The sequence below is a fragment of the Thermobia domestica genome, chromosome 3, assembly GCF_964235325.1.
Source record: "Thermobia domestica chromosome 3, izTheDome1.hap1.1, whole genome shotgun sequence".
NCBI lineage: Eukaryota > Metazoa > Arthropoda > Insecta > Zygentoma > Lepismatidae > Thermobia > Thermobia domestica.
The window spans coordinates 78,629,484-78,646,864 of record NC_137456.1 but is presented as its reverse complement, the minus strand read 5'-3'; the positions used below and the strand labels follow the sequence as shown (position 1 = coordinate 78,646,864).

Sequence of the window (17,381 nt, the reverse complement as noted above, 5' to 3'; positions counted from 1 at the left end):
TTGTTTTTGGTCAACAGTGAGCAAACGCGGCACCCACTTTGAACAGAGCTTTCTCATAGTCAAATGCTCATGCAATATAAAGCCAACACGTTCTTTTGATATCTTTACGATGTCAGCTAACTCACGCACCTTCACTTTTCGATCATTCAAAACAAGTTTGTGGATTTTTTTTATGTTTTCTGATGTTACTGCCTCATTTGGACGTCCACTGCGTTCTGCATCATCGGTGTCTCTACGACCACGTTTGAAGTCAGCAAACCAACGTTTTATTGTTGTTTCTGATGGAGCGGAGTCCCCATAACACTTTTCAAGCCATTGCTTCGCTTGAACGGTATTTTTTCCCATCAAGAAGCAGTGTAAAATTAAAACACGAAATTGTTTTTGATCCATTGTTTTGAAACTAATACAAGTAGGGTCACTCTTAGCACAATAACTCACAGACGAATGAATAGAATATCATGAAATTCTCACAGCTGTCTTGTGAAGGTTAGTATTCACTGAAAACAAGGTGACTGCAATACAACTAGCGCCATCTATGTGTTAGGCCCGGGACTTTTCAGCCCATGTGTTAAATGGTTATCTCGTGAGACCCTGAGTTCGACTCCCGGCGAAGAAGCAATTTTGGGATTGACCCAGCTTAGTAAAGGTACGGGAGAAAAAAATGACGGTAGCGATATCAGCAGACCTTAAACAGAATACCAATATGCATTCTTTGATACAATTTCTTCTTGAAATTTTATATTCTTGCTTAAAAAAAAAGTCAGTTGCCCCATAGCATAATAAAATGAGGCAATTATTTATAACATTCCTGGTAAAACATATACTTTATTTTAATAACTGTGATTATTATTATTTTTATACTTTTAAGTGCTTTGGAACATGGTAAAACCACTTACATTTCTAAAAACATCCTTTTAATAAAAATGGCTAACTTAAAATTCGCCAGCCAAAATACCACGAAATACCCGTGCAGTGGATGGATGTAGCTTTCTTTATTGCTTATAACAATTACTAAAACCAGTACTGTTAAACGATTACGCTTCACTTGTGTGTTTGTTATGCTAAATAACACACATTCTACCAAACTGAGCTATAAAACTGAAATATATAGAAATTAGTGGCCCTTGTCAGAATTTCCGCACATCAACCTGGTTACTATGATTCGCCAATACTTTGAAGATAATCCTAACAGAGAAGGGTCATTTATTAACATGAAGCTAACTTTTATTTTACAGACGCATATTGTTTAGTTTAGTCCTTCTTTTGAATAAATTCTTAATGAGATTTAACAGAATTAACTGCAAAATTCGGAGACAACACATTGAAAGTAATTAAATCAAAAACATCAACGCACAGATAATAACATCTACGATTCATTAGTGAGCGTTTTATTATTAAATGTTTAGTTGTATTCGTCGCAGAGGAGAGCATTTCTCCTTACTTCACACAAATTTCGCTCCCTAACGTAACACCACCAGATGTCTCTATCTGATTCCGGATAGATAATGAATTTGAATTTACTATACTCAGGTTTGTTCATTCACTAATTCGCGGCATATTTTATATCAATACTTTTTTTTTCACATGTAAGCCATGTTTATCAAATTTCAAACCTACATTTATCACTAGATAAAGACTAATTCCGTAAGTACGGGTAAACTGCAGATTTTCAATTCGAACCTGACATTGATTTTGGTTTTTTGAAATTAAAAGAGTATTTCTATTAAATGAAAACATTTCTGCTTCTTGACAGAAATATTATTTCATCATTTATATTTTGGATATTTATATTTTTGTTATGTTCTGTTTGTTTTTCTTTCATTTTTTGTCACGAAGGGCTGATTTTATAGTCTTTACTAGGTTCTATTTGTATATTTGCATTTCTTATTGGAGGAATTAATACAAATATATCTCTTGTGTTTTCTCATGTTCGTGATGTTAATTGCATGTTTATTTTCTTTTTCCTTTTTGTTGTGTTTCAATATTTTGAAGCTTGTAATTATGTAAGCCTATTGTAAATGGGAATATTCTTTTCCTGTAATAGGTGTCCAATAAATAAATAAATTATTGAGATATGTAAATCACACATATGTGTCCACATGTGACACTATTTTCTTACGTAGACACTAACCTCTGCTTTCCCTGCTTTTAGCAGGGAATTCGTGTTACTATTCGGTTCAAAATCTCTTGTCGTCGCGAATTCTGTCGAGGAATTTGAAGCTTAAAATATATAAAACGATAATCATGCCTGTTGTTCTGTATGGTTGTGAAACATGGTCGCTTACTCTGAGGGAAGAACATAGACTGAAAGTATTTGAGAACAGGATCCTGAGAAGAATATTCGGACCCAAGAGGAACGAGAATGGGGAATGGCGGAAGCTTCATAACGAGGAACTACATAGTTTATACGGTTTACCCAACATTGTTAGGGTCGTCAAGTCTAGGAGGCTTAGGTGGACAGGTCATGTAGCTAGAATGGAAGAAAGTAGAAACGCTTTCAAAGTCTTGACTGGTAGACCCATAGGAAAACGACCATTAGGAAGACCTAGGCGCAGATGGGAGGACAATATTAAGATGGATCTCGCAGAGATAGGAATACAAAGTAGAAACTGGATGCAATTAGCTAAGGATAGAAGTCAGTGGAGAGCTTTTGTGAACGCGGCACTGAACCTCCGGGTTCCATAGGCCATAGAGTGAGTTAGTTAGTTAGTTAGTTAGACACCAACCTCTTTTTCCATCGTTCGCGTATGAATACAGAAATGCATCGCTTCTAACAATTTACACGATTTAACTTGTTTCCAGATTTAGTAGTCTTAAAATCTTTCTAACCGTGGAATACACTCGCTCACGCAGCTTGCATCACACTGCTGACAAATTGAAGTGGCGCAATATTTTAGGTCGTGCATTTCGGTATCAGAAGGATTTCCAGTCGTAGCTCTTTCGTAACTTAGTTATCAGGTGGCTGTGCGATTCTAAAACAGTAACGGTAATTTGAATATAGTTTCTGAATAAATTTTTGTGGGTTTCATAGCTATCGATCTAAGTCGCATAAAAATTTATTTTCGGACGCTTTCGATAACTTATACCTTTGGAAGGACGTAGTTTTCGACCCATAAATCACCTTCTGATATCCTTGTAACTGGAACTACCGTATATTTCCTATAAAAACATTACTACATCTGTTTTCATTCTTTAAAATAATATTTATCTAGTATTTTTCTTTGTAGTTTTCTTCCCCTTTAAGTAAACCCCACTCTGCACTCCTTTCTTTTATAATTTGGTACCACGTCATTTCTTTCCTGATATAAATATATAAAACAGTCATAACATTTCTTACAAACTACACAGTATCTAGTAACTCACCAAGCGAGGTCTTGTATCTCGCATATCTTGGAACGAGCCCCACATAGTTTTAATCTGCATATGTGTCTGAACAATTGCATGACATATTTCCTCCAGCTTACGTTCCTTCACTCCAGTCCAACTGTCGGGATTACACCAACTTGCGGTTATCGTGGGCACCAAATAGTCTACTAGTGTTGCGAATAATCCAATCAATGAAAAAGTTGTGAGGACTGTTGGGTCCCAATACCACAGTATCCTATTAAACGAGCAGGGGTGTGAATTAACACATATACAGAACAATAACCGAAACACTAGTGTTAAATCTTAACTGTGAAAAAATATAATTAAATACATAGATATTTAAATAAGTAAATTAATTAATTAATTAATTAAAGGAAAGATACTGAGGATGAAAAAAAACCCAACTCCTATATCCTTCTAAAACCATGATAATCAAACTCGTAGACGAAGTATTTTAATGTAGAAGAAGTAATAAATATCTCATCGAAAATGAAGATGAACCTTTACTTGATTTAATCCTACATACAAACAGAAACAGAACAAAGCATTTCCTCACTACAGAGATGTTGCAAGAAATGAAGTTACTAAAAAAAATATCCACCTAAGTTGTATGATGCACAGGTGTTTACTTAATAAAACTGACTTTATTGTGCTTGGGTATTAGGAAGCTTCTGCTTCTATTCCTCTCGTCGGTCACAAGAAATTTTCACATAGTAAATACGTAGGCACAAAAAAAGTCACCGAACAATATGCAACCCGCAACACATTAGAGTAGTTTAGGTTATCTAACTCGATGAGCTTCTTGAGATGCTCTTACTTTTTGAACCTACAGAACGTGCGTGATCCCCACACCCCAAATAACCTAGAGTTGAAAATGTATTTATTTAGGACTTCCTTTACGTGGCGAAGTTAAAGCTCCACTGCCTTCTTCGAGCAGTTAACCACGTGAATACATTCAAAAAACACCAATAAATAGAAAATATTAATTACAATTGAAAAGTATTTCAACTACATAAAAAAAGAATATGCTACTTAAGTAAAAAAAATAGTTAAATATTCTAAAATAAAAAATGAAAATAACATACAAGAGAGAAAAAAAGACGTCTATGTATGAATACAATCTGAAATAAAGATAACATGCGGAAACAAATTAAATATTGTGTATAGCGGTACTAGAAATATGAATATATTCATAAGATGTACAAATGACAAGGGTTACTAAATGACTGTATGTTCATATATGGGTAATTAATAATCTGGTAAGACAAAGATGCCTTATGTGCTAATCGTATCCTTATCTTTGCTTAAGAGAAGGAAACTTACAGACTTTTAAAATTTAGCAACCGTTGAAACATTGTGTATTAATTAAGGTAAACTTCCAGAGGCGTATAGTACTTACTGTGAGGGATTTTGAGTATGGATTAGAATTGTGACTGGGTATGAGCAAGAAATTATCTTGTGCTTCTAATATGAAAGTCCGATAAATATAAAAATCTACGTGCTCGGTATGATGGTTCTTATGTAGTAAGTAATTTGTTCAATAGGGTAAGATTATATAAATTTCTACTAACGTCGACCATGACAGTTTTTTTATAAAATGGTGTGAGATGTTCACTGTAAGTTAAATTGAAAATAAATCTAATGCAAGCATTTTACACTCTTTGCAAGCGCTTTAACTGATTTTTGGGAAGATCATAATAGGCTGAGTCGCAATAGCCAAGATGTGGAAACACGAGTACCTTGACAAGTTTGATTTTCAGAGATATTGGTAAGAAATTTCTTAGCCGATTTAACGTATGCAAGGCACCAAATGCTCTCTTACAAACTGCATTTATTTGATCTGACCAGGAGAGATTTTGATTTAGTATGACTCCCAAATTTTTGACAGTTGTGGAGAATGGAATAACAGTATTGGACAACTTTATATTTGGGAGCTGATAGATATTAACAGAAGAGAGACTTCTTGGAGAGACAATTAAGTCCGTCCCGTAATTTATCAAACCATCGGCATGAGTTATCATCACCTGCCATCTGCCCCATAAAATTCCCGAATGTTGCGGCAGTCGCAGTTACAGTACTCAATAAGTAATGTCTGAAGTGTTCCTTATCGGTCTCCATTTCACCCACACGTTACTTTGTTCCCTAAGAGCTGCCTGACCACACTTACTGCCTGTTGGTACTATAAGGATCTCATGTTTCATACCTGGCAAAACTATCTGTGAGGTCGGAACTCCGCTAAACGGTAATCTGTCAAAAACAGGCAGAATTTTCGGACATACCCAATATATGCCCTTCTGATGAAAATCAAATACTTTTTTAAATAATCTTTTCCTATGTTATGTTTGAGGTAGCTCCCAAGTAGGAGCTGAATTTACCTCTCTTACCCTCTTATGAGCTGACCGATTTCAATCCCAATCAACGGAAAACCCTTAAAGATTTATCAAATAGTTTTCTTATATTATGTACACGTGCAAACTTTCAACTTGAAGTGAATTTTACCCCTTCATTCTTAACGGATTTCAGTTCCAAACATCGTTCTTATTTCTAGACCTCAAACAAAGCATAGACCAAGTTCATCAAAATCGAGATTCATTTAGGAAAGTTATCGTGCAGCACAGACACAAATGCATTCTTAGTCGAACTGTAGAAGTTTGCTTCAGTGATAACAATGACTTCACAGAATACCTTGTTTAGAGTAATCGTCATATTAAGAACATGTAAATACATGGTTGAAGTCTTTCATAGATTTGGAATATATACCAAACATATAGAATTGTCACAGTTTGTTCGCTCACAGTAGACCATCTATTAAAATAAATAATTAACAAAAATAATTTACCTTTTTAAAATATTTATTGTGATTGTAATATAGCTTAGAAGTATTTTTTAATTATCTAACTTGTTCACAATTAATATCAGCTCACAACAATTAGTCATTAAATTAAAAGCTATGGGATGTGACTACAAAATGCAACCTTTATGTGATAAAGCAAAGCATATTTGTTTATCTATTACTCAGAAATAACTCAGATACCTATCGGGGGTTGAAACTGTTCAGTTTTTATGATATCAACGTACAATTATTCCTTTATATAAATACAACGTTGTATTTATACATAGTTAACAATACAACGTACAATTATTGTGTTTCAGATTACTTACACTTACAAATTACTTGTGACGAGATTAAATTTTCTAAAGTTGGAGTTGAAAAATAATTTGAGAAATAGCATATACATTCGAAATGAAATTTTGAAGGAAACTATTTTCCAGCAGAACATTTAAAATGTTAGGGTTTTCAGAACAATGTTAACTAAGCGTTCAATACAATGTGAGAAGTGGCAGCAACAATTAGTATATTATTCTTACCCAAAATATAAATAAATAAATAACGTAAACACCAAGACAAAATATTTGACAACCGTTCCATGACTCATCTAACATCCTTTAGTTTTGCTTTCAAACTAAACTGAATTAGTGTTAAGGTGATTTTTTTCTGTTGATGACTATAACCATGACCTCATCTGCCAATTATGCTAGGTTCACGGCATAAGTTAATTAAAATAACTACATACTATAACGAATTACGTGTAATTACTCACAGGAAAATCGTTGTTACAACGCCAACCAACATTCCCGGATACCAATTCTTTTCCCAAAGCAACACAGAATTGAGGGGAAGAATCACTTCTCGCCATCCTTCGAGTTCTCGTTTCAATTTCTTCACCTTCTTTTCCTACGAAACAAATAATCTAATTTATAATAAAGAAATGTCTTAAACGAAATGACTACACTTAATACTACAACGACCTGATACTGGATGATATCAGTAAGAGGATATCTGGTTAAGAAATACAGAATAATGGTCATTCTAAATTTAAGAATTACTAATTACTAAAATACTAATATCGCGTATTGAATGCAATATTATAGATATCTAGTTAGTATACCTATAACGATACCAATTCTTTCGAGTTTGAAGACTGGTCAGATCCTACATTGAATGTGCCCTCTGCATGCAAAGCTTATCGGGTTATACTACTACTTTTACTGACGCTCGAAATTGCCTATTGTGTAAACATTTTGCGTTTATTAATTGAAAATTTTCAGCTCTTGTTACTGTTGGCACAATACAAAACACCAAGAGTTCGCAGCTTTTAATTTATAAACAACAGTTCACACAACCTGATCACTTAATTTCTATGAGTAGTTCCGTTCAAAGCTGGATCTACACTGAAAACCTTTATCAGATGTGTCAACATAAGACTACGGAAGTTCGTTCCTGTTTACGTCATGGTGCTTTTTTTTTCTTTCTTTCTTTCTTTCTTTTTTTTTTTTTTTTCATATCTGATCAACAATCACCAAACAGAGCTTCACGGAGGGAGTCAGAAGCTCAGAAGCTAAGTATCAAGGATTTCCACAGGAATTAGAATCAAAAGTAAGTAAAATGATCACTACGAATTGCACAATCCTCGTCGAGGCTGTGGCAGATATTCGTGAGCTGTGATGATATCAATTTAATTTTCTATGAAAAGTGGCTAAGTGTATAAGTGTTTGGTTTGCTTGGTGGATATTCAAAAACGTGCTCCACATTCTTTTGGGTGAGGGATACAATTTTCTACAAATTATCAGTTTTTCTCTACACAGTGAAATTTCTCAAACGGACACCGATGAGAAATGGTTATTTGTTTGTAAACAGGGTTGGAAAAAATAGTTTAAAAAAAAGAGAACAAAACATGTGTTTAAAACATGAAAAAGGTGTTCCAAACGTTTTAAACCACAAACGAAAAAAAAAAAAAAAAAAGTTTTAAACATTTTGAACAGTTTAAAACATAATTTTAAACATATGTCAAAATCGTGTAATAACGTATTTATTAAGACTTTTTCCCTCTTGCAACCGATCTTTTCATTTTTTCTATTCTCGTTAAGACTACACTGTTGGGTACAGAATATTTCAGTATAGATTAGTAATTCGCAACTTATTTCATATCACGACCCCCTTTTATTACACCCTCTTGCCAGTGACTCTCGTAAGTACTTTCTTGGTTGTAATAAGCTTTTTAGGTAATTTTAAAATCTACCTACTATAGAAATTTCACACAATCTATCAATATACATGGCAAAACAAAAGTCCTCACCATTCTTGTGTATTGAGAACGGATTCAGGGAGATGATGAAACTTGGAACTGATCTGACAATTCAGATGGTGCCATCAAGCATCATGGCGGACATCTTTGATTGATTTCAAATGCAAAGGGAGTCATGTTACGTGTTTTAAGGCTAGAATTTTACCAGAAATACGATTGTGCCGTTATTTTAGTCCTAAAGCAAGCCATTTCGGAGTTACCGCTTCTGAAAGTTTTCTAGTTATGCCTTCAGGGGATAAGCTCGCGTTCCGTGGAGGCGGGTGAGATTTTTGTTGCAAAATTTGATTACTATTTCAGAACACTGATGCTAATAAAATTATTTTAAAATAATACATTTTCGAAAAATAATGTTTGAAAATTGTGCTAATTTTAGAATACTTTCTGCAAACCTATGTAACCGTTTGTTTTCTGAGTCAATAATTTATTGGAGAAAGGTAATATATGTGGCGTTTAGAGCACAATGGATCCAAATCCATTTACAATAAAGTTCAGTTTTGCTTAGCAAATGAATTCTATTTGAAAACGTAGTATCTTCGCAGTCAAGAGTCCAAAACAAATGTAACTAAAACCATAGGATAGTTTCATATGACAGCCGCTAGATAGGGGCGTCAGTGAGACAGCAGGGCAACCGCCCCATCCCCACTCTGGTTTTCAGATTTTTGGGGCAGTAAGCAGTTTTAGAAATCTTTTGATAAGGAAAGTCCAATAGAAGCTTGAGGTCCTTACACCGAATAAATACGGAGAACATACAGATGATTAAAACTGGAAAGTTGCTTAGGCCTAATTTCTAGAATTTTAAGCAGGTCCGAAACTCGAGAGCCACCATTGGAATCCTCGGGCCAAAAAAATATACAAGAAAGCAATATAAACTGATCAAAATCCATATTTATTCGGCGCAAGGACTTCAAATTTTTTATGTTGGATTTCGCTCAGCAAAAGGTTTCTAAATCTGCATTACTGTCCCCAAAATCTGAAATTCAGGGTAAAGGGCGGATGACTTCTAAACGAACGCCCCTCTCTAGCGGCAATTATATAAAATTCTAGATGCATCTTGTCATGTAGTTTTTCTTTCTTTCATCTCGGATTTGTGGTTATGAAAGTATGGCGTTTTCCGTCGGTGTATTCTTTTGGACACACCCTGATTTATTTAACGTAATTACACATCATTGACTATCGTATTCGGAGCTTGACTTGTTAATCATTCCCGCGCTGCAGTGTATACAATATAATGCTAATATCTTAAATTTATGATCAAGGAGAGGGAAATTAGTCCTCGTTCCCCATTCCATCAACGCCCTTGTCTAGCGGTTGTCCTATGGAACTCTAGTCTACACCCTTTCACGTGGTTTTTGTTTCATTTATTTCGTACCCTTGGCTACGAAGAAACTACGTTTGCTGAACAAAAGTGAACCTTTCTGAAACTTGACTTGGATCCCTTGTCCTCTGAATGCCCATATCTACGAATATTTGAAAATAATAATAATAATAATAATAATAATAATAATAATAATAATAAGTTGAAGCCAAATTTATTCTGCAATCCAAGTTTGTTCGAAACGCATAAAATTAGTTTGTTTGGTTTGAGTGATAACAATCTTGCATCAGTAGTATCAAGGCAATATGAGACAGGGCTTTTTTGTTTAAAGTGGGATCCGAACCACTAATTTTGAAATTTTACGTCGGATTGCAGTCAAAATCTATACAGCAAATTCCGACGTCTCGTGCTTCTACCCTCAAAATTTAATGTTAAAAGACCGAAACTTGGGCCCTGTAGCGCGGTGCATACATACAGACAGACGAACAAATTAAGATCAAATTATCCCAGACACTGACGTTCGCCACTGGTGTTACAATAAGTATCCCATTTTAATCGATAGTTACGCGGGCGACTGCTATACCTTGCGCTTTCTCGCCTGGTCCCTTCATACAAGCTATGCCAAGGTGAAAAAATTTAAAATTGAGGTGGGGAAGAGGGACGAAATAAAATTTCCATAATATAATGAAAATGATATTGTTGATACAAAATTAATTCGTGCCTGAAGTTTCCAATTGCATCTCAACCACATCACTGACGTTAGAATCATCAGAAGCAATTTCCGGATCAACACTTTTTTACCATTTGTTTGGGTTTCCAGTTTTTTCACAGCATTGCATTTTTCTTAATGATTCTTCATTCTTTGAACTAAACCAACTATTTCCTCTTTACACGTTTTGCAACGAGCTCGTATGATCGTTTTCTTATCTGATGGAGTTTGAGTTACTTTAATAAATTTGCTCCAAATTACGTACTTTTTTCTTCCCGTAAAACTCATGTTAAACGATTCCAAGTTGTACGGAGACTGAGAACCAATATGTACTGTACCAATGAATGCCTACGATATTTTAATTTCAGAACCGCAATTTAGAAAATAACCTTTTGTTTATTTTCTGAATACAACACAAAAATTTATTTCCATGATAATTATTTTATTTATTTTTAATATCATTTCTACAAGTAGTCCAACCTTCGACTACGTCACTTTCTCACAAGTTAACTGAGAAGCATTTAAACAATAAAGTAAGGGGAAAAAAGAGAAAAAAGTAAATTGTAGATCACCACATTGACCTGCTGTAGCCACGAGAAATCAAAACATTCGCATGGGAAGAAAATAATCTTCTGAATGTGGAGCACATTTGACAATTTTCTTTCTCTGGCATTTTTTTTTTTTTTTTTTTTTACAAAAATAAAACAAAATAAAAATAAACATATGTTTAAAACAAGTTTTAATAATTTGTTTTAAACAAAACAACCCTGTTTGTAAATGAAGTGTTCGTTATAGATAGGTTACACAAATTTAGATTACTCATAGTTCATGTGGTAATTGTATGAAGTATACAATAAATACCTTGTTACAAACATAACTAATGTGATAAAATCGTACACAGTGTTCGAAATACTGAAGGAATGAGAGGAAGAAATCCCTTTGTAAAAAACAAATGAAGGGTGAGGGGAAAAAACAAGGAATGTCCATGTGCGTGCTTTTTCGGGTGCTTTGTCCTATCTGTTGGTGACTCTTCGTACTATTTGACTGTATATGCCATGCATGCGTAGATGTAGAAATATCCATGTAAAAAGGGGCACAAAATTTGAATAACCCTATTCTTTTTACGCTGTTTTCAATATTAAAACGCAGTTTTCTCGAAAATGCAATTTTGTGACATTCCTTCTTGTTTTTTTCCTTTACCCTTCAAATGTATTCCTAGGAGGTGTGTTCTATGGACGTGGATTGAAAAAAGATAATGCCCGTCTGATAATTTTCTTCTCAAGCATACCTCTGCTAATTTCCATTAATCACCTAGTGATTGTACTTGTAACTTACTAAGAACAAGTAATTTTATTAAATAAAAAAAATCTAGAGAGAAGTAACCAATCATAATACTCTATCTTTTTTTTTTCTTTCCCAGAAAAGTCTGTAAATAGTTGTCTCACGTATATTCCCGCGAACACTATTTTTAAATTCGCATTTGCTTATAATTGTTGGAAGCTGAAGGGATCAACTGAAGATTTATTTTAAGCTTGCAGAAAAATCTGTAGTAAAGAAGTACGAGCTGAGAATTCTTCTCGTCCGTTAAAAAGAGATTACTAAATCGTTGTGATAAAAGAAAGTTTGTATTCTGGAGTTGTAAGCTATTGAGAGGTATCTGTTAAGGGAGGGTTCATTAAACTTTGTACGTGTATTTTTCCGATGATTTACATCACCTTAACTTCTTCAAAACAAAGAATCCTTGCTAGAGTGTCTAGTATAGAGCGAACTATGGATACTGAGAAAGACGCCAGCATATGTTTAAATATATATATGAAATCACACTTAATTGAATTCAGAAGTACGAGATTTTGCTAAAATTTATTTTTCAATGTATCTTATAGCATCTTTAAGTAAATGTGATGTAATGGAGTTTTCATTATCGTATTCGATCATTGTTATTCCAGAAGTCACAGAAAAGTCCAATTCAGAATAACCACATAGTCAAAGATAGCAACCAGGGCCTAGAGTTGAACGGCATTCACCAGGTTATGGCATGTGCTGATGATGTAAATTTAATAGGGGATGATAGGAGAACAGTAGAAATAAATGCAGAGATCTTATTAAACGCTTGCAGGGACATGGGTTTAGAAGTAAATGCAGAGAAAACTAAATACATGGAAGTGCGTCGGGACCGTAATACGGCAAATTGTGGAGGCGTTAAAATATTAAATAATGCTTTTGATAAAGTGGATACTTTCAAATATTTAGGATCAATATTAACAGACGAAAATCATATTCACGAAGAAATTAAATGTCGACTAAAAGCAGGAAATTCGTGTTACTATTCGGTTCAAAATCTCTTGTCGTCGCGAATTCTGTCGAGGAATTTGAAGCTTAAAATATATAAAACGATAATCATGCCTGTGGTTCTGTATGGTTGTGAAACATGGTCGCTTACTCTGAGGGAAGAACATAGACTGAAAGTATTTGAGAACAGGATCCTGAGAAGAATATTCGGACCCAAGAGGAACGAGAATGGGGAATGGCGGAAGCTTCATAACGAGGAACTACATAGTTTATACGGTTTACCCAACATTGTTAGGGTCGTCAAGTCTAGGAGGCTTAGGTGGGCAGGTCATGTAGCTAGAATGGAAGAAAGTAGAAACGCTTTCAAAGTCTTGACTGGTAGGCCCATAGGAAAACGACCATTAGGAAGACCTAGGCGCAGATGGGAGGACAATATTAAGATGGATCTCGCAGAGATAGGAATACAAAGTAGAAACTGGATGCAATTAGCTAAGGATAGAAGTCAGTGGAGAGCTTTTGTGAACGCGGCACTGAACCTCCGGGTTCCATAGGCCATAGAGTTAGTTAGTTTAGTCGCTTCTTAACTGCCACTTGTTTTTAATTTATATTTTCTATTTTATTATATTTACTCAAGAAGATATTAATATAATGTAGTAGTAAAGGTAAACCTACCTGGTCATTTGTAACTGAATTATCATTCATGATGTCAAGTGCACAGAGTCTGTTTACTTCCTAGACCATGTACCTAAAACAAATATTAAATATATATATATATATATATATATTTGAACATGTAAAAAAGCACTATAGCATATGAATAAATCTACTCACACTGTTTTAATGTCTTAGTCTTTAAGAAACTTAATGAATTCATTCTACGAAAAATAAAGTATAACAAATTACGAATCCAATGACAAATTTAAGAAAAAATTAACATTTATTTAACGAGTTTTCTTAAAACGGTCTTATAGAATGTAACGTAATCTATAAGAAAAAAGCTGATCACCAAATGTGCCTTTCTAATTGTTATACGGTTATTATTTCAGCAACGGACTACTGCCTTCTGCTAACCACACCTAGAAACTAACAGAAGTTTAAAACAATTTATGTGCGGATCATTACCAAAGCAGGTTAGACCAAGAAACAATTGTTTATGAAACTGAGTTACACATACAAAATTAGTTGTAACGGTATGAATTTTCATCTAGTAAAGTAGACCAGCTGTACTGTTAACACCTTAATTAAGAAAATTTATGCCAGATGAAAATTCACACCATTACCAGATATTTCGTATAAATTGGTACTGGGTCTAGTCTGCCTTGCTACTGTCCATATAACGGGACTTGCTACTGTCAACTAACTTAGGGCTTTAATCTTTACGGTGAGTCATTATGGTTAGTTGATACTGAAATGGCATCTACTTCTACATAAGCTCTTAATGAAATAGCTCCTTGTGAATCTTTCGAAGTAACACAAAACTAGATCTGCCTTTGGTAACTTTACCTCGAGTCTGACGTGGAATTCCAACTTTCGGTGTTAACTTAGCATCTTTGGAAACTGACAATTACTGCATTAAAACAACCAAACTCAAATCTACATCTTCTGTAGTAGGAGAAAATGCTTAATACATTATGAAAAATCTTAAGACATTATTAAAAATCTGGGCAAGTCAGAGAGTGAGTTGGTGTTAATAGAAACAGTACACAAGAATATATTTTGCGGGTGCTTGACGTAGGGGAAAAGATATTCATAATTAAAATATACATCCTATTACACTGTTAAATATTCAAAATGTAATGTTATACCTGAATTTCGTATGTTCGTTCAACTGGAGAGAGTACAAGCAACAGGTGTCCTTATTCCATAAAATCGATCTTCCTGAGAATTTCTGAAACACTTGTCCCTTTCTCTGATCATGCGTTTGTTCCCAAGTCATTGACGGTCAGAGGTCTGTAGGGTTTTCATTTACCCCTATTTTCAGTTAAACATCCACTGGTTTAGAACTATTCATTCTAGTATCAAGGTTCATACGTAAATGTTTTCACAATAAAACAAGCTTTTAAATGAAGCCAAATCCGCGAGTATACGATGTAAGGAAAAGGGAAATTTGAGATAATTCGGATGACTTCCTCCCCAAAATATTCCTTTCAGGAATATTCAGGTCCCCTGGCCTAGCCTCGCCTGCATGTATCCGGATACAATGCAACATAGTGAACAGTTACGCTGGAAAAAATATTTTCCAATTTTGCTGGAAGATCCAAAATGTCATGTCGAAACAAGAAAAAAATATGAACTGAAATAAATAATTTTAACAAGAGATTTCATTTAAGTATCATTACTTATATACATGATTCTTTTCAGAATGGAACAAGATTCCAGATGGCATCTTGCATACATGTACGTGACGGACATGAAAAGAGAAATCTAAGATAATTCGAAAAAATTCTCTAAAAAATCCCTCTTGGGAGATATTTCTCCTCTTGGACGGCCTAGGCTGCATGTACTCGGATACAATCCACATTGAAATATACTCCTGTACCTTTATAATGTACTATGTAGTCACATTGCAATACCTTGAACAGTTACCGTAAGAGGGAAAAATATATCCCAATCTTACTTTCAGTATCAAATTTCGTATCTTTCAGAAGGATTGGGAAATACTTTTCCCTCATAACTGTTCAAGGTATTACAATGTGACTTGGGACATAAATTAAGAATAGGTATGGGTATATCTCAAGCAGGGTAGAAAAAATTTTCTTGATTTACATCACATCTTTCTCTTTGTATAATACAAGTCGCGAACTGAAGAAACACATTAGGAATTAGAATTAAATGTTAATTATGCCATTTAAGTGGAAAAACTGGGATTGATTTTTTAAATTAATCTCGAATCGTTAAGCTCATCATCTTGTACTAAGAGATCAGGGTTTGAAAAAAAACGGGTATTTTTGAAAAAAAAAAAAAAAAAAAAAAAAACCGCCCCACCTGGGTCCATATGGGTTTTTCGGGTTTGTTTATTTTTTTTTTTTTTAAATATTTCAATGTCTTTGGGGTAAAAGTGTTAAAATGTGATTTTTTTTTCAAGATTGTCATTGTCGCCGACTTGCAACAATTTTCTGTTCACTACTGCTTTGAAAAAATGACCGCCATTTTGAAATTTTACATTGGATCGTCGATAAAACCTATACAGCAAATTTAGAATGTCTCTTGCTTCTACTCTAAAAATTTCCAACTTAAAAGTCCGAAAATTGCACCCTGTAGCGTCAATAACTGCTAGTTGAAAAATGGCCACCATTTTGAAATTTTGCGTTGGATCGCCACCAATATATAAAGTCTATACAGGAAATTTAATGCGTCTCATGCTTGTACCTTGAAAATTTAAACTTATAAGACCGAAAGGTGTACCCTGTAATGTGTATGGTACAGGCAGGCAGACGAACACACATAGATGGTCATCCCAGGAGCCATAGTAACGTCCGCCAAATATGAATACCAAATATATTAATTTAAAACAAAGATATAATTCATATATTATAAAATAAATGTTTCAAAATGTCTTATATGGCAAATATTTTCCTGCGTAAAATAAAGATACTTCAAGCGTTCAATTACGGGAATTTATCTAGTAGTAGCAAGACGGTTCTTTCCCGAAAATAAATTTAAAACAATTAACAAAGAGATAATTCATATTTTATAAAGTAATACAACGATAATGTATAATTCTTATGTACTTTTAAGTATTATTTGTATTTACGGGCAAAATGAGCTATTTAAAAAGGCACAAGCTATCAAGAAGAAGAAATCATATAAAGAAATAATTTAAATATTTTGTATTATATTGAGATTTTGTTATCGTTGCTATGACGATTTGCTTACTTGTTTTAATGTCGTTGCTATAGTAACTAGAAAGATATAGAGTTAACGAGGAACCATCTTGTGTAATCTGAATGTAGAATATTTTAAGGTGTTGAACAAGATATACGTTGAATAATAATAATATATATGAAGTGCATTTGTGTGTTGAATTATTCTAGATAATCTCGTGTGTTGCCTAAACATTTAGAATCATGAAATATGTAACACAGTTCACGACAGAATTAGCGTTACATATTATATGGTGCCGAAACCGTGGACTTTGGAGATCAGTTAGAAGTAAAACAGGGTGTCTACTAAAATTCCAAAATGAAATTTCGTGACTTTTTCGTGACCTTTTCTTTACCAAATCATAAACTTTCCTAACATTTTCAAGAGCAAATTTGGGTACGAATTAGGCCGAATTTTCATCCATGCGATAGAAACGTACTTTGCTTGTGATTTGGTAGCGTCTAAAGCCAACTATAGACATTTTTGGTGGTGAATTTTGACATTTCATAGAACAAAATTTTCCAATCTGTACTTACATTTGTACAGTTTAAAAAAAATCGTGACCCAAAGGCTTAATTTCATGACCGTTTTCTGATTTCGTGACTTTTTCGTGACATTCGTGACTTTCGTGACCGATAGACACCCTGTAAAAGTAAACTATCTCTCATCATCACGGATTATTTATTGCTTC

General features: G+C 34.1%; 1 protein-coding gene across 2 annotated transcripts in view; it reads right to left on the bottom strand.

The window, feature by feature from the left end:
• Window positions 1-17,381, bottom strand: part of Arl6IP1 (ADP-ribosylation factor-like 6 interacting protein 1) — a 34,238-nt gene that overhangs the window by 10,294 nt on the left and 6,563 nt on the right. For both annotated transcript variants that reach the window (XM_081751155.1, XM_081751156.1), the window contains exons 2-4: window positions 13,499-13,571; window positions 6,969-7,102; window positions 3,364-3,601 (exon numbers count right to left, since the gene is read on the bottom strand). In XM_081751155.1, coding sequence (XP_081607281.1) covers window positions 3,364-3,601; window positions 6,969-7,102; window positions 13,499-13,528 — 402 coding nt within the window. In that variant the 5' untranslated portion in view covers window positions 13,529-13,571. The remainder of the gene's footprint in view (window positions 1-3,363; window positions 3,602-6,968; window positions 7,103-13,498; window positions 13,572-17,381) is intronic.